The sequence below is a fragment of the Notolepis coatsorum genome (assembly GCF_963971535.1).
Source record: "Notolepis coatsorum genome assembly, chromosome: 11".
Taxonomy (NCBI): domain Eukaryota; kingdom Metazoa; phylum Chordata; class Actinopteri; order Aulopiformes; family Paralepididae; genus Notolepis; species Notolepis coatsorum.
The window spans coordinates 84,995,555-85,018,791 of NC_140175.1; the positions used below are offsets into that span (position 1 = coordinate 84,995,555).

The window sequence follows — 23,237 nt, forward strand, 5'->3', positions numbered from 1 at the left end:
CCTATAATAATGCGCAGACTGGGGCTGCTGGTTTGGGTCGACATAGCCTAGCCTGATCTTACATACGGGTGCTGCCTATGGTTGTGAGTGTGTGAGAGATATGGCTGCCTGTGTGTGAGTGTGTGACAGAGAGATATAGCTGTGAGAGAGATATGTGTGTGTGTGTGTGTGTGTGTGTGTGTGTGTGTGTGTGTGTGTGTGTGTGTGTGTGTGTGTGTGTGTGTGCGTGTGTGTGTGTGTGTGTGTGTGTGTGTGTCTCCAGATTAAACTCCAGCCAATCAGTTTTGCTTCATCCAGATTAAACTCCAACCAATCAGGTTTGCTTCACCTTGTACTTTTCCATTCTGAAGTCACAGACACAACATAGCTCGCTCGCTCTCTCTCTCTCTCTCTCTCTCCACACACACACTCATATCTTTTAAACGTATCTTTCCAGACAGGTTGGGGAGGGCTGACACAGAGCAGTTATGTAAGTGAGTTGTATAAAAAGACTCTGTCACAGTCATGTTCTGCCATTCGACAATTCCTACTTGATCTGCTGTTGAACACCTACAAGACACGCATTGAACTCGGGTATGTAAAGGACATTTAACATGTAATAATAATTACACTAAAGGCTAAGTATCTGAACAAATTCTGTTATTTAAGAATTTTGTTGCAAGTCCTGACAACCCCTGTCTGAACATCTGTTATCTACTCTGTCAACAATTACTACACCATATTTTATATATTTATTACAAAAATATTTGCACTACATCCATACCACATTTCAAATCTGTTGGTACGAAATTTTTACCAAGGCACTTACGAACATGTTCGAGAATGAGGACCATTGTCTGCATTTTTACTTAATTGTAATTTAGGTTGTACTTTACGTGTGTATAGTGTTGGGACTTTATTCTTCTTTGAACTTTTTTACTGTATGAAGCACATTCTCAGGGGCTCATACGGAACCAAGCTTTTCACTGTAATGTACATTGTGGTGAATGCCCCAGGGGAATAATTAGATCAAATAAGAGAATTGGCTTAGAGGGGACCCAACGGACCCCTGGCAGAGGGGGTCCCGTAATGAGTACCACAAGACACAGACTATGTCGATATTTATACATGACAGGAAGGAAGGGGTGGGGCCATGTGACCAGGAGGATGTGATTATAAACTTTATTTGTATAGCTCTTATATAGATTAGACAAGAGGATGAGACATTGGGGTCGGGACGGGGGTATGTGCTTCAAGGGGAGGGGCTGAATCAGAAGGGGTAGGAGGTTGAGACACAAATGTAGACGCATAGCTTCCCCCTCATATGAACGCTCACAGTGGAGAAATACTCTGGGCAGATAACTTTCATTTTCACGGAGCTCCAGTAGTGAGAAAAGGGAGGGGCTGAGCCTCCTACTCTCTCCCCACCAGCCTCCTCCTCTCTCATCAGCCTCCTACTCTCTCCTCACCAGCCTCCTCCCTCCACCAGCCTCCTCCTCTCTCACCAGCCTCCTCCTCCTCCTTCCTCACCAGCCTCCTCCTCTCTCCCTCCACCAGCCTCCTCCTCTCTCTCCCTCCACCAGCCTCCTCCTCTCTCTCCCTCCACCAGCCTCCTCCTCTCTCTCCCTCCACCAGCCTCCTCTCTCTCCCTCCACCAGCCTCCTCCTCTCTCCCTCCACCAGCCTCCTCTCTCTCTCTCCCTCCACCAGCCTCCTCTCTCTCCACCAGCCTCCTCTCTCTCCACCAGCCTCCTCTCTCTCCCTCCACCAGCCTCCTCTCTCTCCCTCCACCAGCCTCCTCTCTCTCCACCAGCCTCCTCTCTCTCCACCAGCCTCCTCTCCCTCCACCAGCCTCCTCCTCTCTCTCCCTCCACCAGCCTCCTCTCTCTCTCTCCCTCCACCAGCCTCCTCTCTCTCCACCAGCCTCCTCTCTCTCCACCAGCCTCCTCTCTCTCCCTCCACCAGCCTCCTCTCTCTCCCTCCACCAGCCTCCTCTCTCTCCACCAGCCTCCTCTCTCTCCACCAGCCTCCTCTCCCTCCACCAGCCTCCTCCTCTCTCTCCCTCCACCAGCCTCCTCTCTCTCTCTCCCTCCACCAGCCTCCTCTCTCTCCACCAGCCTCCTCTCCCTCCACCAGCCTCCTCCTCCTCTCTCCCTCCACCAGCCTCATCTCTCCTCACCAGCCTCCTCTCTCTCCACCAGCCTCCTCTCTCTCCACCAGCCTCCTCTCCCTCCACCAGCCTCCTCCTCTCTCTCCCTCCACCAGCCTCCTCCTCCTCTCTCCCTCCACCAGCCTCATCTCTCCTCACCAGCCTCCTCCTCTCTCCCTCCACCAGCCTCATCTCTCTCCTCACCAGCCTCCTCCTCCTCTCTCCCTCCACCAGCCTCCTCCTCATCTCTCTCCTCACCAGCCTCCTCCTCCTCTCTCTCCTCACCAGCCTCCTCCTCCTCTCTCTCCCTCCACCAGCCTCCTCCTCCTCTCTCCCTCCACCAGCCTCCTCCTCCTCCTCTCTCCCTCCACCAGCCTCCTCCTCCTCTCTCTCCCTCCACCAGCCTCCTCCTCTCTCCCTCCACCAGCCTCATCTCTTTCTTCACCAGCCTCCTCCTCATCTCTTTCCTCACCAGCCTCCTCCTCCTCTCTCCTCACCAGCCTCATCTCTTTCTTCACCAGCCTCCTCCTCATCTCTTTCCTCACCAGCCTCCTCCTCCTCTCTCCTCACCAGCCTCATCTCTTTCCTCACCAGCCTCCTCCTCATCTCTCTCCTCACCAGCCTCCTCCTCATCTCTCTCCTCACCAGCCTCCTCCTCCTCCTCTCTCCTCACCAGCCTCCTCTCTCTCCTCACCAGCCTCTTCCTCGTCTCTCCACCAACCTCCTCCTCTTTCCCTCCCCACCAGCGTCATCCTCTCTCTCCTCATTTTGCTTTTTAAAATGACCAGCTATAAGCTGCTCCAAGCCTTAACCTGCCACAGTCTAATTAGTCCCGCCACAGTTTTATAATTAACCAAAAAAAGAAAAGTAATAAAAAAAATAATAATAATAATCATTTAAATATAAAGTTTGCCAATTGTATCAGTAGTATTGGCATTGGTAGTAGTCGTAATAGTAATCCAGTATATAATTTTTTTATTTTTATTTTTTAAATAAACCAGTTCAACACAGGTAACCACTTTTGCTTCATTTCTTTGATGGCTCAAATGTCCAGTGGTTCCCAAACCTCTCCTCGGGGCACCCCAGCCATTCAATGTATTTGTTAAATTCCACCAGCACACCTGATTCAACTAATAAAGGGTTAGTTAAGTTGAATCAGGTGTGCTGGTGGTGGAATTTAACAAATACATTGAACGGCTGGGGTGCTTCGAGGAGAGGATTGGGAAGCACTAGTCTAGTCGATTTTGTGTTTTGAGCACAAAGTTCATCATAGATCTAGCCTCTTTATTTTGCTCTCAAAGTGCACCAGATTGATGCATTTAACTTTAAAATGTACAACCACAAAAAAAATTCCAGGGGGGCATGATTGATTGATTGATTGAAAACTTTATTAACAGATTGCAGAATGGGTACAGTACAGTACAGCTCAATACAATTGTTTCTATGTATGTTTTGAAAAAAGAAAATAAAAACATTTATAAAAAAATTTTATAAAAAAATACATACAATTGTTAACACAATCCCGCCCAAGCACGGAGATCTCCGTGTTTCGATTCCACGCGTTGTGGACAGAGGCACGGATAAATCCGTGGCAAGTTGTTATTGCTTTTATTCCATTTTAATAACCTATTCAAGGTCGCCGAGCGGCACTGCAGATCTACCCTACTCTATGAATTCGACAAAGTGCAATACCGGCCAGATCCTCTTAGGGGCGCTATCGTGATAATGCAATGTTCCCTGTGGCCGAACGGTGGACTATTTTTTTTTTACTTTCAATGGAGATTTCAGTTAGCTGGATTCTGGATGTGTAGCCTATAGCTTGGATTACATTTTCCATCGCAGATTTCACCATGCAATAAGGGGATTTATCATCAGCCAATGGACATATCGATCTACCAGATGGCGATCGATAACGGGGAAATGCTCGGGGGGGATCAGCTCGGACCATGGTAAGATCTTTTTCACATAAAGTACAGCCCAATCGGGCATTATTATGATACTCAACCAGGCGTTCGGCCTGTGAGGCTAACGCGGTTATTGGTAATCGATAATCAGAAACGACGTCCCCCGCCCCCCCCCCCCCCCTTTCATGCATACATGCTTTGGGATCGTGCCGATCATATGCAGTTTGAGTTATTTCTGTAGCATCTGTAAAACGGAAATGCCATTGGATATAACGTTAGCAGCTATTAGCCCTATATAGCCTTCCAGAAAATATACTAGTCCCAAATCCCGTATAACGCTTATATTCACGGTGCTATAAAATGAGAACCTATTGATGAATTATTTTTTTCTTTAAGCCATTTTGAAGGGACGGTTTATGGACTCAATTGACAATGAGAATGGACAGATATAGCAATACTATAAAGTATAGATTTAGCTGTACAAACAGCCCCACGTTTGTTTACATTCCCCGGTCCTCTTGACATTAATTAGACTCATCCCAATGGCCCCGAATGTGTTAAAGGAAAACGCCAACATTTTGGGAAATTAGCTTATTTGCCATCTTCCCTGGAGTTAGACAAGAAGATACATACCCTTTTCTTCTCTGTGCGTGCAGTAGGCTTAGGGAACATCCGCTCCGTTAGCGTAGCTTAGCTTCATCACTGGAAGTGGGGCAGTCCTTTACCCTGAAGTTCCCTACAGTCCCCTACAGTCACGAAATACACTCCAAATACAACTCCAAAACGTTCCTGTAAACATGTTGTGACCTGTGTATTTACCACGTGGAGAAATAAAAAATTATTGAATTCGACAATTACGTTTTCTAAGCAAATATACTCTGAACAATTTTTTGCCGAACCACTCCTCTCGGGGCGCAGTCAGTGATTTCACGCAACGCAGTGATACTTACTAACGTGACGCCAGTGTTTGTTTACATTCTCATTTCATTCAAAGGATCCGAACCGATTGAAGTTTATGGATACCATGCCTTCAAATCCTCTTACCTTGATGATTAAAAGCCTCCCCAATTTAGAAAACAGTATTCCCATGGCTGGTGTTGATATGCTGCTAGCTAACGAAAACCAACAATCGGACACTAAAGCAAATAACGAGGCTACATTTTTACTTCCGGTCGGGGGGTTCCAAAATAAAAGAGCGACGTCTATAGCACCGGAAATACGTTTATTTTGTACATTATCTAACGTTAACACGAACATAAACTAACTAACCTAAAGTTAGTTTAGGTTCGTGTTAACGTTAGATAATGTACAAAATAAACGTATTTCCGGTGCTATAGACGTCGCTCTTTTATTTTGTTTACTTTCGTCTTGTTTACATCAGGGTCCCCCATTTTCAATTCATCATAACATATATGACATACACGACATACAGATAGACAGTACTGCTACATCTATACATTTATGACATACCAGATTTGCAAATACAGTACTGTTTGTGATACAAAAAGAGTCTAGAAAAGAGAGTATATACATTTGACGTAGAAACTGTACATTGGAGGAGGTTGGGTAGGTGGGGTGGGGGGGGGGACACTGTACAACTGTACAAGCAAAACTGTACATTGGAATATTGACGTAACCATACGTGGTAATTTACTGTACATTGGAGGGGGTTGGGTTAGGACATTTACAGGGGCCAGTTTCGAATTGCAGTCTCCCATAGGTGTTCTTTGAGAGTGGTTTTGATGCCCCCGGACCCCCCTAGAGGGGCCAAGGTTCACCCATGCACCACAGTCTCACAAAATCCTGTGGGAAACACTGAACCCTTTGTAGTGTGGTAGTGAAAGTTTAACCTTCTGTAGTGTGGTAGTGAAAGTGTTAATCTTCTGTAGTGTGGTGAAAGTTTAACCTTCTGTAGTGTGGTAGTGAAAGTGTTAATCTTCTGTAGTGTAGTAGTGAAAGTGTTAACCTTCTGTAGTGTGGTAGTGAAAGAGTTAACCTTCTGTAGTGTGGTAGTGAAAGCGTTAACCTTCTGTAGTGTGGTAGTGAAAGGTTAACCTTCCACACTACAGAAGGTTAACCCTTTCACTACCACACTACAGAAGGTTAACCCATTCACTACCACACTACATTTACATTTAGTCATTTATCTGATGCTTTTATCCAAAGCAACTTACAACGCAGTGTTCATTTTGTCAACGAAAATGATGACTAAATATGGTCGTCAACGAAGCTTTTTCCCCTGACTAAATCTAGACTAAAACAAAAAAGTCAAAATCGAGACTAAAACTGACTAAGACTAAAATGCTCAGACCTGTAGTTGACTAAAACTGACTGACTAAAATGAAAAATAAATGAAGGTGACTAAATATGATGAAAATGAAAAAGGAGCATTTGACACTAAAACTATTGGTTTGATTATGTCTTATGGTTTATATATGTGGAGCACTTCTATGCTCTATATGTATACTATATATATTATTTTTGTACAACCAGGGGTCATGTCTGCTTCACATGGGCTGTGGAAATGTTCGGTTCACTTTATTGTGTTATGACTGGTGAGGGTCTTTAACTGTTTACGTTATTGGGGAGAGGGGCGTCTACATGAATCTATGATCCCAATAGAAATTAATGTGAATTTGACTGACTGTAGCAGTATCCCTAGTTGAAAGCATAAACCAGGAGGTCCTAAGTGGTGTCTTCTTACATTGTATTGTGGAGTTAAAAAGTGATAAAATTATGCTCATATGGCACCCTTGGTGAATTATAGGGAGTCAAAGGGGCAAAAACTGGTTCTGTCAAGTAACACAGGGAGAAATCTTGATTTTGAAGCGGCTCCTATGAATACGTAGTAGGGGGTAAGGAAGGGTCCTGATTAAAGGTTAATGGAAGCTGTGATCCGATTATCTTGTGATGTGATTTTAATTATCTTCAATTTGTACTTTCCAGGATGAATGATGATAGAGTGCGATCAAGAGGATCTACTTCTTTCCCAGGAGAGCATCTCAGTCTGGAGGCTCTGAATCAGAAGCCAATGCGCTTCAGGTCATACCTGGATAAAGAAATGGGAACCTGTATTCCACCTTATCCTAAAGTGGAATTCCACATCGGCAACATTTCTCATGTCACTTATGAGAAACCCCTTCTAGGAATCATGGATTCAAGTGGATTCAAAGGAGGAATGACTGGTTTTTCATACTGGTCCCTCCACATTGAGGAAGGTGATATTGAGACGGCAGAGAATCGATACCTTCGCAATGTCTTCCCTCACCAAACCGACAATGCGCGACCAAAACAAGATCGCTTCTTGAATCAATTCACCACATCTCCTGCATTCTTGCAGCCGGAGCATCCACAATCCCCATACGGGACCTATATGTTCACCTTTCCCATCCAGCAGCTCTTGAAGTCATATCAAGAGCAGTTCTGCGAAGGAAAACAGCCCGTCATGAGAATCCATGAAACAGTATTTTACAAATCAGAGATCGAGTACACAGTGATAGTTCACAGACCAAAGACGACGGAGTTCGATTCGTACCCTCTTCTCACTGATGGCGACGGTGACAACGTTCAGGCAGTTTGCGCTTATAAAAGTGGTGAAGGTAAAGTGGTGTGGCGCGCCCAGGCCTTGTCGGAAACTCACAGTAAGCAGATGATCATTGACACGCACGATGAAATAATTCGCGCCGTGCCGTGCGACGGACGTGAAGAGTGGTATGTCTGGGATAACGTGTCACTGGCCTTTCACCTGGATGAGGATGAGGTCCTGGCAGTAAAACACACAGACCTACGCAAAAGTCTCACTGCATGTCACGCATCATTTCCTTACCTTGGGCCTAGAAATTCTATAGTTGATCTTGACTCTGCAAAAGAGATAATATCAAATATCTGAGCTATTAGCGACTCAACCATGGAGAAGACAGGAATCGAGATAGGAATAACCAGCACTGACCATCAAACGCTGTCGTTTTAGTGGGGAAAGGGACTTTTCTACGTTTTGCTACATATGATAGGCTCACTCGTCAGACTGGAGCTTTTTTAGGCAAACTGCTGGACAGCTAACTGGAAGGACACCAGTCTGTGTGGCACGAAGCTTAGAAACCTCATTGACTCGAGACTAGAGTATACTCTGCTGTCTATTTTATCTTTTCCGCATCTACTTCAGAACTTATTACACTTATTATTATACAACTTATTTTTACTACTTTTGCATAATTAAACTAAAATAAATAAAAAATAAATCCACAACTAACTAGAAGACAGGCAGGACTTACGACCTTCACCTATGACCAGGCTCACAAGACAAAAAAAAGCAAATGGTACAGACTGACCTCCAGCACCAGTCTCATAGTTAGTTGCTGCGCCTCAAGCAACAAGCCAGCAAGGGGGCAGATGCAGGCCAGGGGTCAAGGCAGCAAGGAGGACAGTACCAGTGGGCCACCACCGGGTCCGTGTTTCATTCATTCAACAGACTGTACTTACAACCCCCACTACAGCAACACCAAATGAGCTCTGCCCCCCAACCCAAAACAGCCTACTGCACCCATCCAACAGGCACCAGTAACTCAGTGGGAACCCTCCCTATGGGGAGGCCCAGGAGATCCAGAAGCCCGGACTGTATGCCCCACATGAAGAACCAATGGCCATGTGCAGCATAGCAGGCATCAAAGATCCTTTAATGGTGGACACAGGTGCTGCTCTTAATGGTGAAAAAACTCAGAGCATGAGAGTAGTCGGACACTCAACACTTCACCACACCATTGGAAGTTAAGCTTGCACGAAAGTGTCCTACCAACCTAATGGGTAGAGACCTACTCATCAAACTAGGAGTGGAAAATCAGCTGTTCCCCTGTAGGTTTACAGGCTAGGTTCAAAGGTCAATACCTAAATTACCAATATACTCCTGCTCCAGTCTCCCATCACACCTGCCTGGAAAAAAATTATGTCTCAAGGCCCATCGGCATCACCAAAAGATCCCATACACCTCTAACCACACCACAGACCTTGATTAACTTTATGACACTTACATCTTACTGAGGACATCTACAGTATGTCATGTATGTCATATATGTTATGATGAATTGAAAATGGGGGACCCTGATGTAAACAAGACGAAAGTCTTTCTCTGGTCTGCATCCCCTTAACAATTGTATGTATTGAGCTGTACTGTACTGTACCCATTCTGCAATCTGTTAATAAACTTTTCAATCAATCAATCAATCAATGTACCTGCCAACCGAGAACCCCCGGGTCCCTTTACATGTTAACACAGACTACACCCTTTTTAGAATCAGTCACAAGAGCAGAGAAAGCACAGTGTGGGAAAGACATGCATAGAGACTGTGACCAAGACACACACTCAGACACACACTCCCACACACAGGGGCGTAGCTGGGGGGGGGTAGCTTAGCTTTTTTTTTTTTTTTTTTTTTTTTTTTTTTTTACTAGACATCACTCAGGTGTATTATTGATGCTCTCATTGATACTATGTTTGTTTCTGAAGTGTGTGTGTGTGTGTGTGTGTGTGTTCGTCCAGATTAAACTCCAGCCAATCAGGTTTGCTTCACCTTGTACTTTTCCATTCTGAAGTCACAGACACAACATAGCTCGCTCGCTCTCTCTCTCTCTCTCTCTCTCTCTCTCTCTCTCTCTCGCTCTCTCTCTCTCTCTCTCTCTCTCTCTCTCTCTCTCTCTCTCTCTCTCTCTCTCTCTCTCTGTCACAGTCATGTTCTGCCATTCGACAATTCCTACTTGATCTGCTGTTGAACACCTACAAGACATGCATTGAACTTGGGTATGTAAAGGACATTTAACATGTAATAATAATTACACTAAAGGCTAAGTATCTGAACAAATTCTGTTATTTAAGAATTTTGTTGCAAGTCCTGACAACCCCTGTCTGAACATCTGTTATCTACTCTGTCAACAATTACTACACCATATTTTATATATTTATTACAAAAATATTTGCACTACATCCATACCACATTTCAAATCTGTTGGTACGAAATTTTTACCAAGGCACTTACGAACATGTTCGAGAATGAGGACCATTGTCTGCATTTTTACTTAATTGTAATTTAGGTTGTACTTTACGTGTGTATAGTGTTGGGACTTTATTCTTCTTTGAACTTTTTTACTGTATGAAGCACATTCTCAGGGGCTCATACGAGAAAACTCGTGAGTGGCAATCAAAGTGTTAATTACCTGAAATTATTCCATTTTTGGGGGGGGGAAACCCTGCATATATCGGTATCGGTTGATATCGGTATCGGAAATTAAGAGTTGGACAATATCGGTATATCGGTATCGGTAAAAAAGCCAATATCGAGCATCCCTAGTAAAAACCATATTATGCGTTTTCATCAATACAAAAATGGCCAAAAGAATTTCCACTCGCGCGCTCGCATTCACTGGGGCCCTACAAATACATTTTTTCATGGGGCCCAGAATCTGGAGCTACACCCCTGCCCACACATACACCCGCACCACACATATACTGTAGTCACAGGACAGGTTCCAGTATGGAGACCTCAATATAATCTCAGATATGTGGCTATTGAGGGTTTACTGAGGGCTGGTGTGTTGCGGCCTGTCTCTTTACCGTGAGCGGGGTGGCGGGGGGGGGGGGGTGGGTACAAAATAATCCAAAGGATGACACAAAAAGTGCAAACACTTAATTCCATCATGGTCCCAAACAGACAAACATATGACATGTAATCACTAAATAATCAGTAATCACCCACATTCACTATGTGCCAATGGCCTACACCTGGGTACCACCATTGGTCACCTACCTCCCATGGCTAAGCGCTAGTATTGTCTGTGAGCCATGTTTTGACCCTCCTTTTAAAAAGAGGTTGGCTAGCTATGCTCTTTATCTGTGGCGGCAGCCTATTCCAATTTGCCGCTCCACTGAACTTATTGGCACACTTGCCCAGGTCTGTTTTATATACCTGGGCAGGCACAGGTCTGTTAGGCTGGCCCTAGTGTGGTGACTGTGACCTTCTCCACTCCTCTTAAAGTGGTCTGCCAAGTACCTTGGAGCCCTCCCGTGGTACACATTATGGACCACTCTGAGCTGGAACTGAATCTGGCGTACATGACCTCAGAGCTATCAATGAAACTACTGAGACTAATTTACTTCCAGTTCACTGTGGTGGATTTAGCTAACGCATTCTTCTGTCTCCCGTTAGACCCTGCCTGCCTGACCTTTTTGCATTCACATTCAAAGGATTTACAAGCTATACCAACATAAACAAACCTTTTACAGCCACGAAATACAGCAAATACAATTTAAAAACGCATATTTACCTGTTGTCTAGTGTCAGGTACAAGCAGGGGTACACTGGGTACACTTACGCCCCAGTTACACAATCTCATTCCACTGAGACTTGTCTGGTGTATTTGACTGACTGCATCAGAAAGGAGATTGATGCAAAGAAATTCTGTGGAATGATCATGTTGGACCTACAAAAGGCCTTTGATACGGTTGACCATAGTGTCCTTTTATTTAAATTGAAGGCGATTGGGTTTAGTGGGTCAGCGTTGAACTGGGTCACCTCATATCTATCAGGCAGGTCTCAGATGGTAGATGTAAACGGGACCTACTCCTCAGCCAAGGCGATCACCTGCGGGGTGCCTCAAGGGAGTGTCCTGGGGCCTCTCTTCTTTCTCATTTACATAAATGATATGAAGAATGCCTGTTCATCAGACCTTTTTCTTTATGCGGATGACTCAGCCATTCTGGTCTCCCATAAGGACTTGGCAGTAGTGGAGAGGACCCTTAGTGTGCAGACATGGCTGTCAGATAACAAACTATCTCTTCATCTAGGAAAAACAGAGGCCATCCTGTTCGGATCAAAGAAACGGCTTGGTAAAGAAATTGAAATGAAGGTAAGAGTAGGTGAGAAGCAAATAACAAACAAGGATTCTGTAGTATATCTAGGCTGCATACTGGACACACATCTTACAGGAGAGGCCTAAAAAAGCCCACACTAAAATCAGCCAGAAAACGAAATTCCTAGCTAGACAAGGGAAACTACTGGACCAGGCAACACTTAAAATGCTAGCGGGCGCATTAGTACAAAGTCACTTTGACTATGCTGCCACCTCCTGGTTTAGTGGCACTCCACAGGTCCTGAAAAACAAACTTCAGACAGCTCAAAACAAATTAATGAGAGTAGTCCTTAAACTACCTCCACGCACTCACCTAGGGCCAACTTTCTTTAGGCAACTAAACTGGCTTCCGGTCAATAAAAGGGTAATTCACATCAAATTAGGTCTCACACACAAGTGTGATAGTTCAAAATACAGGTCCGAAATATCTATCTAATTATTTTAATCGATTCCGTGACAATCATTCATACTCCACTAGAAGGAGCAGTACGGATTTTATTCTGCCAAAATGTAACTCCCTAATGGGCACAAATACTTTTTTATATTCTGCAGCACTGGAGTGGAACAAGCTTCCAGTGGCCCTGAAAAACATCGAAGAGGGGGGAAGTTTTAGACGTGCCACAAATAAATGGCTAGCCAGTGAAGTATAGAATAGCTACGTCTAGGAAGGAGAGGGTAGGGAGTGTTTTTGTATGGGGTTGCTATTATGTTTTATTATGATGCTCTGTTTTTTATTATGATGATCTATGTTTTATTATGATGCTCTATGTTTTATTATGATGCTCTGTTTTAGTATGTTTTATTATGAAGCTCTATGTTTTATGATGTCTGTCCATGTCCAAAATCAGGGACCATGATGGAAATAAGTGCTTGCACTTTCTCATGTTTTTATCCCTTGGATGCTGTCTTTTACTCCACAATAAAAATCAATCAATCAATCAATCAATCAATCAATCAATCAATCAATCAATCAATCATCTTCTATAAGAGCTGACTCAATAAACTACTAGACAATTAAAACAAGTTTGCTTTTTTGGTGGTTAGGCATTATGGATTGATGTTTGGATCACACATTTTATTGTATAACATATTTTCCTTGTATAGCAACAGCAACAACCCTTTTATAACCAAGGATGAGGTCAACTTGATTAATTGAAAATGGAGGACCCTTATGTAAACAAGACAAACGTATTTTTCTGGTCTGCATCCTCTTAGCAGTTGTTTGTATTGAGCCATACTGTATTGTACCCATTCTGCAAAGGTTTTCAATCAATCAACTGGATTTGTTGAGATATGAAATTATGGCCGCATAGCGCCACCTACTGTGCGTTTTTAAACAAACCAGGAAGTTTCTAAGGTCACCGCAGCAGAAGTCGCCGACGAAGAAATATTGAAGAAAGATGGCAGCAGCCGGGAGAACAGTGGCTCGGGTAAACAATAGAACACGACTGAAATAAATATGTCACAATGATCACGAATAACGGCGTTTTATGTGTAAATCCAAATCGTGCGTAAGGAGAGGGAGGCTTTATTTAGACTAGTTGTGCACGGTGTAGCCTATTATTAATGTGCACCTAATTGTAAAATGTATTAGTAATTTACACCTAATTGTTTGATTGTTAGAAAATAGAGGCTCACTGAATGTATGTGGGTTTGACGTTAACAGGCTGTGTTTCCCCATGCACCACTCATCAAATTTCCAAATCGTGTTGGTGTGCCAAGACCCGATGGTAAGTAATTAATCAACCCCATGAAGTAAGCCAACTGGATTCGCCTAAAGTTAACTAAAGGAATGATCATTGTGTTACATTGCCTTGCAGCCGTGCAACAGTCAGTATTTGTGAATACGTACCACTCCTAAAGCTAGAAATCTGAGAGAGAACCCTCCAATCTGTGATAATAATAATATTTTTGATTTATTTGAAAAGCAGTAAAACATATTTACAGCTAATCGAGGATGTCACAAGAAAGTCTTGGCCCTTGGGACTTATTTCCATTGAGGTCCTCGTACAATTAACAGTTAATATAAAGATAGTGATACATTACAATACAACATACATATGAAAAATTACAAATACCGTACACAACAACATGTGCTCCCTCTTTTTTATGCTAATGACCCTCTATAGGGGAACCTTTTCTAAAGGACCAGCTTTTATCTGCTGCTTAACATTTTCAGTGCCACGAGGTGGCGCCAGAGTTAGCGCTTCAATGCCACCATCAGCGCCAATGTTACACTTAATATCGCCTAATCTATGTTTTAAATTATGGCTATGTGTCTAATCTGCCCGTCGCTTATCAAAGAATCCTTTTCCAGTCAGTGCTGTCAAGGCAGATTGGTTTTTTATCGCTTCATTTCCGTTTGAGAGCATTTTGAAAAGCACCCGTTTTGAGGTAAAAAACAGTCCATTCTGGACCATTCTATGATAATCGTCTTTTACTGGAATATTCCAGAATGTTGATATTTGTCGGCCTATTTATGAATCGTTTTCAAATAAACGCTAGATGATCAATATTATACGTGCACGCACGCACATTCGAGCCGCGCACGGATAATCGCTGTGTTCATTTCTTCTTGGATTTTTACAGTGAAACCGATAGAGCCCATTTCACAAAACAGCTTATATCTTCATCAAAATGAGTCTGATTATACTAACACTGATAACATAGATTCCTTACCTGACATCAGATGTTATCCAACTGGTATATTCCAATTCCTGATCACCATTCGAAAAAATCGATAAGTGTATAGATCCAACGTGATACAGTAGTACACATGATTCCGCGGGTCTCAGAGGCTCCAGAATGAACTGTGATAACCCCGGCTGCATCAGTGGACTGGAAAATGTGGAGTACAGGATTTTTTTCCCCATCCATTTTCATTGAGTCCATTCCAAAATCCCTTATGTCATCTGGGAGACGATAGGGGGCGCTTTTTTCCACATCTGATCGCCGGCGGCGCTCGGGTAGACTAGGGTAGGCTCGCGTGATGCAATATGATTTCAGATCGCTAAAAAAAAAGAATCAGAGAAATCTCGTGAGTGGCTTTCAACGAGATATTAATAATTCCGAGAAAACTCGTGAGTGGCATAGAAAGTGTTAAAAGACCTCAGATTGGTTGTCAGTTTGACACTGATGTCAGATCGTTCCACTGTGGCACCTATGTATGTAAATTACCCTTTCCCACTTTACTGTTAAAAGCAGGATGGCTCACATCTGCTACACTGGCTCTGGTGAAAAAATTGTGCATTTCGCTTACCTGAGTAAAAATATAAATAATAATATATTATTAAAATAATAAAAATATAAATAATAATACTTTATTTGTATAGCACCTTTCATACGGGGGATTGCAGTTCAAAGTGCTTTACATCAGTAAGAAATAAGACTAAATCTGTGTAAAACAAGCAGCAAGAGCAAAGCATAAAGTGGGATAAAATAATGCAGATATATTAATCAAATCATATCAGAACCTCACGTTCCAATAGCCTTCTTGAATTTATGTAAACATGATAAAGGTCATAGTATGCACCCAGCGGATAGTGGAGCGTAGAGATAAAAGTAAAAATAATTTAAATAATAGCAAGGGTAAAATGAGCAGACATATAAAATCACAGTTTTTCACATTAGGATCTAACATCCTAACGGGCCACCTTGTTTATGGTTTGATTAAGTTTTAGTAGAATAGAAAAGACATGAATGATGAAATGAGCACATAAAGTGCAGACATACTATAAAATCACAGTTTTTTACAGTGCAATAAAATAGTTCTGGATTACTGTTTAACAGTTCAAAGTCGTCTTTACAGTACCTTCTGTTTGGTATCCACAGTTTAAAACCTGACAGTCTTCCCTCTTGCTTGATACCAACTTTGACCCTTCAAACCTCCCACTCGGGGCGCAGTTCCCTCTCTCAGGGCGTGGTTCTAGGCCTGGGTCTTACACAGTTTTAAAGCCTGACAGTCTTTCTTGCTTGATACCCACACAGTTTAATACCCGTCAGTTTCGAACCTGTAATAAAAGCAATAGACAGAGTAAAATAGTGCAGTGCAATAAAAATTATAATAAATAATAAAGACACCAAGACTTGGTCTGTAAAGCCTTTCACATTTCCGCTCACGGTCCCAAAACGTCCCGCCTATCTGTGGGAAAACAGTAATTGACTAGTACGGATGTTCAGCCTCGAATATATAAAATAAAAAAATAAAACATGGGGAATAAAACATAGGGAAATAGTGCAATGTCAATCACAGAGAAATAGTGCAGTATAATAGTGTAAAGTTAGTCAAATGCTTTGGTAAAGACCTTTTAAAAATGTCTAACGTATTGGCTTCCCTAATATTGTTGGGTAACGTGTTCCACAGTTTTGGGGGCGTGGTTTTACAAAGGCTGCATCACCGATCTTCTTATGACTCTTTCTGGTGACCTCTAATAGACCTGCATCTGATGATCGCAGTGTTCTGGCGGTTGTGTAGATTATTAGAGAGTCAGTCAGCAATGTAGCTGAGAGTAATGTCACTAATGTGATGTCACTTATGTGTAAAGTCTGGGGCTCAGACTTCGTTTATTTTTTATACTTTATTGTGTCAAAGAAAGTCATTTTACATTTAGGTATAGTATGTGTAACAACATACACATACATAACTGCACATATCCATACTTGCATACGTACATACACACACAAATGTACATACGCATATTTTAAATCTTGACACTCATTTTTTTTTACCCATCACCCATACAAAAAACAAGAGACAAAAACACAAACAAAAGGGTGAGTATCAGTATAGATCCTGGACTGGTATACATCTAATATCCATCCCTACTTGTCCCCACATACATAAGAAAAGAAAAAAAAATAATAATAATAGTAAATAAATAAAAAATGTAATAATAATTAAGTAAAAAAAATAATAATAATAAGTAAAAAGGCTCAGACTTTGAGGAAATAAAATGTTTGTGAGCCCTTACACCCAAATGAGGTTTATATTCTAGCATTGCTAGAAGTTCTCAATCAGAATTAAAAGCTCATTTGAGCTCACATAAAGGTTTGTTGGCCTCATAAAGTCACAGGCCCCCCATTCATCGTCTCTGGAGCAGCCAAAGAGATGAAAGCTAGAGTGAGCACCATCCAGCTACATCAGCCAAAGTGTTCCCACTGCTGCCGTGCCGTTAGAAGCTCATTCAACATCCTCTACCTCTTTTCTACCCAGAAGACACCACTACGTCTTCTCCCTTTAGAGATCAGAGGTGATCACTGTGGAGCGGCCCCAGATTTGACAGATTTACTCACCAATTGGAGGGTTCTCTCTGATTTCTAGCTTTGGGAGAGAGTGGTACGTGTTCTGTTCACAAATACTGACTGAACCATCCTGGCCGGGCAAAGGAAGAACATTCAAGTCAAGTTCAATCCTAATGAACAACGCCGAACAATCGGGTGGTGCTGTATGTATTGCTCTGAAACTTTGTGTACAAAACATTGTCCGTTTCCCTATAGCTCAAGAGGTGCTGAAAAAGGGGGTGGCTGCAGGTCAACCATCCAGTAGCAGCCACAGTTCATCCGTGACCTCCTCAGCCGCAGCAACCCTGAGCCACTGGCTCCAGGGCACACCGGACACTGCTGCCAACGTCGGAGAGCTGCCCCAGAGGTACCGCAGGAGGACGATGGCCCTGGAGGAGATGGAGTACATCCAGGTTTGTCCCACGTAGTGCCCCTCACCTCTCCACCTCACCCAGTCTACTCTCTTCACCCAGTCTACTCTCTTCACTCAGTCTACTCTCCACCTCACCCAGTCTACTCTCTTCACTCAGTCTACTCTCCACCTCACTCAGTCTACTCTCCACCTCACTCAGTCTACTCTCCACCTCACTCAGTCTACTCTCCACCTCACTCAGTCTACTCTCCACCTCACCCAGTCTACTCTCCTCACCCAGTCTACTCTCCACCTCACCCAGTCTACTCTCCACCTCACCCAGTCTACTCTCCACCTCACCCAGTCTACTCTCCACCTCACCCAGTCTACTCTCCACCTCACCCAGTCTACTCTCCACCTCACTCAGTCTACTCTCCACCTCACCCAGTCTACTCTCCACCTCACCCAGTCTACTCTCCACCTCACCCACTCTACTCTCCACCTCACCCAGTCTACTCTCCACCTCACCCAGTCTACTCTCTTCACCACCTACATTGTAAAGAGAGCGGGGCTGGAGATAGAGGTCTGTTCCTGTTGTACCATGGTGATTAGAAATACACTCATCTGAGTATCTAATAACCAGGGTAATAACTCTCTCCTATCCCCTTAACACCAACCGCTGAAGTGTCCTTGAGCAAGGCACCTAACCCCCCAACTGCTCCAGTGGAGTTGCTCAGTGGCCAACGGTGGCAGACTGTGGTTGTACTGGGCAGCTCCCAGGTTTGAATGGAACTGTGTGAAGCAGGGCGTTCCTGAAAAAGAGCATCCGTGCTCAGAGAACCTACCCCGGGTAAATAAATGTTAATAAATAAATAATAATAACCACAGGATACACATAGTATATAATAACCAGGGTACACATAGTATATAATAACCAGGGTACATTGTACATATGTCTATACCGAACACTGTGACCTCATTTTCTTCTTCTAAATTACATGCTATACTATGTTATTTGATACTATCTTGTCTAGCACAGTCTCTGGAGCGTAACAGTAAGAAGCATTTTGTATGAAAGTATTCTGTACTTCTGTATGACAACTATTAAAGAAACTTGAACTTGAAACATAGTATATAATAACCAGGATACAGAGTATATAATAACCAGGGTACACATAGTATATAATAACCAGGGTACATTGTTAACCAGGATACACATAGTATATAATAACCAGGGTACATAGTGTTAGATTCTGATCAATCAGCCAGTATCACGTCTTCGTCTGTTTGGCTTGTGCTCTCATTTCCATCCACTGACTCTGCGTTGTGTATTTGATTCCCCCGACGTCTCCTCATACCGGCTGATAAAACCTTATCATTCCCCGTTAGTGCAATCCGCAGCATAAGTATTCACCACCTTTGTAAGAATTCGACACCTTGACAGCATACCTTTCTTGACAGAGCGTTGTTTATTAAATAAACAGAACCTCATCTCAGATGTTATCATATTGTATTGTCATTGCTATCAGTCCAATAGTGGCTCAGGCCTGTCGTTAGCCAAAAACCCTCCTCGTGTTAGCCGAAGCTAATGATGTGGCATCCTTCTCCCCCCCCCCCCCCCCCCCCCCCTATCTTAACACTATCGGTGCCTTTGATTAACGTTGATTTACCCCGTTGAATGCCACCACCGACTTCAATGTTGACGTTAAAAACGCCTTAAATTATGTGTCTAATCTGCCCGTCGCTTATCAATGACTCGTTTGCAGTCAACATTGTCGAAGCGGATAGTTTTTTTATCGGTTCATTTTCGTTTTATAGCATTTTGAAAAGCCCTCGTTTTCAAGGAAAATATATAGATTCCATGATAAAAGACATTTACTGGAATATTCTAGAATACACAAAAACTTTGTCATTTTTCTGCCTATTTATGAATCGTTTTCAAATAAACGCTAGATTATCGATAGTATATGTGTACGTATGCACGCTATAGACGCGAGCTGAAAAATCGATTCTCTTATTTCCTCATCAGCGATCACAGCCAAACAGCCACATCACACATAGGGCAAACGCTGAGATCTCAGCGAATACAACTCTGATTATCCCAAGACTGGTAAAATAGATTCCTTACCTCAGATCAGATGTTCTCCAAAAAGATTATTCCAATTCCTGATCGCCATTCCAAATATCGATCACGCTTATTGATTGATTATTGGCTGCTGTAAATATATATTCCAGGCTGATTTCAGTCCCGCGAGCAGATCGCTCTTGAGCAGACTGCTCGCCAGCACAAGGAGCGAGTTGGCTCCCCCCCCCAGAGATCTACAGATCCCAGGTCAGTCTAAGCGACTGACCTGCAGTTACACAGGGATAGACGATAGGGGGCGCTTTTTTCCCAATCTGAGCTCCTGTAGGGGCTGCTGTACCAACGGGAGACTCGGTTGATGAAATATGAATTCAGATCAAATAAAACAATAAAACTATATTTGTCGTTGTGGGCACTCAACGTGGGGGGCTGATAAAACGAGTTATGTCGTCCGTGGCACTGAAAGTGTTAATGGGAAGGGTGTGCTTGTACATTTTAACATAGTTCCATGATACATGGCTGCGTTGTGCTGAGAAAGAGGCGGAGATCCGCTTCTACTCTGAAGCGAGATTTGTATTTATTTTCCGGCCTCACAGAGGTATGTTGATGCAAAGGGGACAAGCTTTCTCAGCGCAGCATTACACAACACTGGGTACTCGTTCCGGACTTAGATCCAGAACTTTGCGAGGGCCTGTCCAGTGAACTTGACTTTCAGTAGCTCGTCACAAGACAGATCAATGAGTGCCTCCTGCTCAGACAGTGGGAGGCCTGTTGCGTCATGCGTAATGAACGGATCTTGGATCCATTTGTCCAAATTGTTCCGAAATGTTTCAATGAGCCCTTCTATGTGGCTACAGATGATGGGCATCAAATAATTTTGTGCTACATTCTGTTGCTCCAAAAAGCCATCAAGCTGAGTAAATACCCCAAAATCTCTGCTGATGATCCTGGAGTGCCACAAACGGAGTTCCTTAATCCAGCTCTCCATTTGAGCTGTCAGTCCAAACAGGTCTGTGTCGCGACCTTGTAGTCCCAGATTCAACGTATTGAGGCCAGACGATTATACCTGCGCAGGATGTAGTGAGATGTGTATCCTTAACGTTCTCATGTGGGCCGTCACACACGCTTGCGCACGTCGCGGCACATCCTGCGCAGGATGTAGTGAGATGATGTGTATTGGCCTCTGGTGATGAAGGCGCGAGACATGGCAAATACACACCGCTGCCAGGTGTCTAGTTTTCAAGAGAAGAAAATCGATTAAAATCGTAAATCGGATTAAAAAAAATAATAATCTGAGATTAAATTTTTAGGCCATATCGCCCAGCCCTAGCTCATCGGTTTCCCACTTTTTTTTTGTATTGCCAATGCAGGTCGCGACCTGTAGTTTGAGAACCGCTGCACTAGAGCATGCGTTACGCTTTCCCAGTGAAGCTCCTCGCTGTCGGGTGAAAAGAAGCGGCTGGCGACTCCAATTGTGTTGGAGGAGGCATGTGGTAGACCAACAGAGGGGACATGTGGTATTGTGGTAGCCGCCTACCCTCCTCAGACCGACAGGAGACATGTGGGTCAACACCCTCCCCAGACCAACAGAGGAGACATGTGGTAGTCTACACCCTCCCCAGACCAACAGAGGAGACATGTGGTAGTCTACACCCTCCCCAGACCAACAGAGACACGTGGTAGTCTACACCCTCCCCAGACCAACAGAGGAGACATGTGGTAGTCTACACCCTCCCCAGACTGACAGAGGAGACATGTGGTAGTCTACACCCTCCCCAGACCGACAGAGGAGACATGTGGTAGTCTACACCCTCCCCAGACCGACAGAGGAGACATGTGGTAGTCTACACAAGTCAAGAGTCAAGTCAAGAGTTTTATTTGTCACGGCATACAAGTATACAATGAAATGCGGGGGGTCTTGCCCGCAACAATTGTGCATAATACAATAGTAATATATAATAAGAATCCAATAGAACGACATTGTGCAATAAAACAAGTAAACAAAGTAGGGCATATCGGTATATGTACATGAGTTATTTACAGAGCATGGTAGGACATGCTAGGTCCTGTGGTAGTGCAATACACTGTTAGCTACGGATGAGGCACTGGGTCTTTATGTACACTGCTACCCTCCCCAGACTGACAGAGGAGACATGTGGTAGTCTACACCCTTCCCAGACCGATGGGAGACATGTGGGTCTACACCCTCACCAGACAGGAGACATGTGGTAGTCTACACCCTCCCCAGACCAACAGAGGAGACATGTGGTAGTCTACACCCTCCCCAAACCAACAGAGGAGACATGTGGTAGTCTACACCCTCCCCAAACCAACAGAGGAGACATGTGGTAGTCTACACCCTCCCCAGACTGACAGAGGAGACATGTGGTAGTCTACACCCTCCCCAGACTGACAGAGGAGACATGTGGTAGTCTACACCCTCCCCAGACAAACAGAGGAGGCATATGGTAGTCTACACCCTCCCCAGACCAACAGAGGAGACATGTGGTAGTCTACACCCTCACCAGACAGACGGAAGGTTAGCGCAACAACCAGGCCTGTGATACACATGGGTAATTTGCATAATGACTAACTTGGGGAGAAAATGGGAGAGAAAAACAAAACACTGCAAAGACATTTCCTCTCAATGTCCAACGACAAGATGTTCAGTAAAGTAATGGATGAGATCAGCCGATCCTCAGAGTTTAGTGCTCAGAATTGGTACTATCCGCAATAAAAAAAAAGTGGATATCGTGCAATGCGGTTTTTGTTCTGTAATAAATAATCCAACAATTCATTATTATTATTTTCACAGCGTGGAGGTCCAGAGTAGCAGAGAGATCTGTCAAACACTTCACTCCTGGACGTCATTCTGCACGGGCTTGGATGGAGGGTTGTCTGCCATAGCTGTCGCAACGCACAAATATTTAGCACAGTATACAGCCAAGTATACTGAAAGAAATGTATTTCATATGATAAAGTTAAAGATGGTATACATGTATCCATATATCACTACATCTGCAAAATCACATCTTAAATTGTCCAATTGATGTTCATCGAAGCATGGAAATGTAAAGTGTTATGTCGAACCAAAATTCCCTGTTATAATCTAAACAGAATTGTGTACCACAATTTCGTCCTGATACAATCCCATTGAAAGACTGTAATGTGAGTGAATTATTGCTCAGCATTAGCGCAGTATCATATTCAAAATCAAATCCCATGTCATTTAACTGTTCTGCTATCGCTGAATTATAGCACTGAATGTATATTTGTATGCTAGTTGTACTACCCTGCAATTAAATGGTGGCTACGGTGTACATATGCTAGTGGTATGGTATGGGATTCTTAAATGGCAGAATGTTTTAAGGGGTGCCTTTGCAGCAGCGGGGAGATTGTTGACAAATCTATAGCCTAATTTTGATAATTAAAGCTGTATGTATTATTATTATTGATATCATGCTCAGTATTTTGTATCATATTTGTGATGTGTATCAAAAGAAATAAAGAATACATGTTTATGAGCTCACTGTCGTACTGTGATTCACATGAAGACACTGAATTGATTTAAAAACAAGCACACAAGGAACGCATG

At 43.4% G+C, this 23,237-nt stretch overlaps 2 protein-coding genes across 2 annotated transcripts; both read left to right on the forward strand.

Moving 5' to 3' along the window:
- The first annotated feature begins 527 nt into the window (after window positions 1–527).
- Window positions 528–9,432, forward strand: LOC311237387 (uncharacterized protein). The gene is made up of 2 exons (XM_084325226.1): window positions 528–573; window positions 6,978–9,432. Exon 2 carries the CDS (start codon window positions 6,979–6,981, stop codon window positions 7,918–7,920), a length of 942 nt encoding a protein of 313 aa, XP_084181352.1. The 5' UTR covers window positions 528–573; window position 6,978; the 3' UTR covers window positions 7,921–9,432.
- A 3,798-nt stretch (window positions 9,433–13,230) lies between these two features.
- Window positions 13,231–23,169, forward strand: LOC311237388 (alpha-ketoglutarate dehydrogenase component 4-like). The gene is made up of 4 exons (XM_084325227.1): window positions 13,231–13,357; window positions 13,594–13,657; window positions 17,424–17,620; window positions 22,458–23,169. The coding sequence occupies exons 1-4, from the start codon at window positions 13,328–13,330 to the stop codon at window positions 22,473–22,475; spliced, it is 309 nt and encodes a 102-aa protein (XP_084181353.1). The 5' UTR covers window positions 13,231–13,327; the 3' UTR covers window positions 22,476–23,169.
- The last annotated feature ends 68 nt before the right edge of the window (window positions 23,170–23,237 follow it).

Coding starts and splice junctions, on each gene's coding strand:
- LOC311237388 (XM_084325227.1), top strand. CDS start 13,328: ATGGCAGCAGCCGGGAGAACAGTGGCTCGG. Junction 13,358..13,593: donor CCGGGAGAACAGTGGCTCGG/GTAAACAATAGA, acceptor TGACGTTAACAG/GCTGTGTTTCCCCATGCACC. Junction 13,658..17,423: donor TGGTGTGCCAAGACCCGATG/GTAAGTAATTAA, acceptor GTTTCCCTATAG/CTCAAGAGGTGCTGAAAAAG.
- LOC311237387 (XM_084325226.1), top strand. CDS start 6,979: ATGAATGATGATAGAGTGCGATCAAGAGGATCTACTTCTTTCCCAGGA.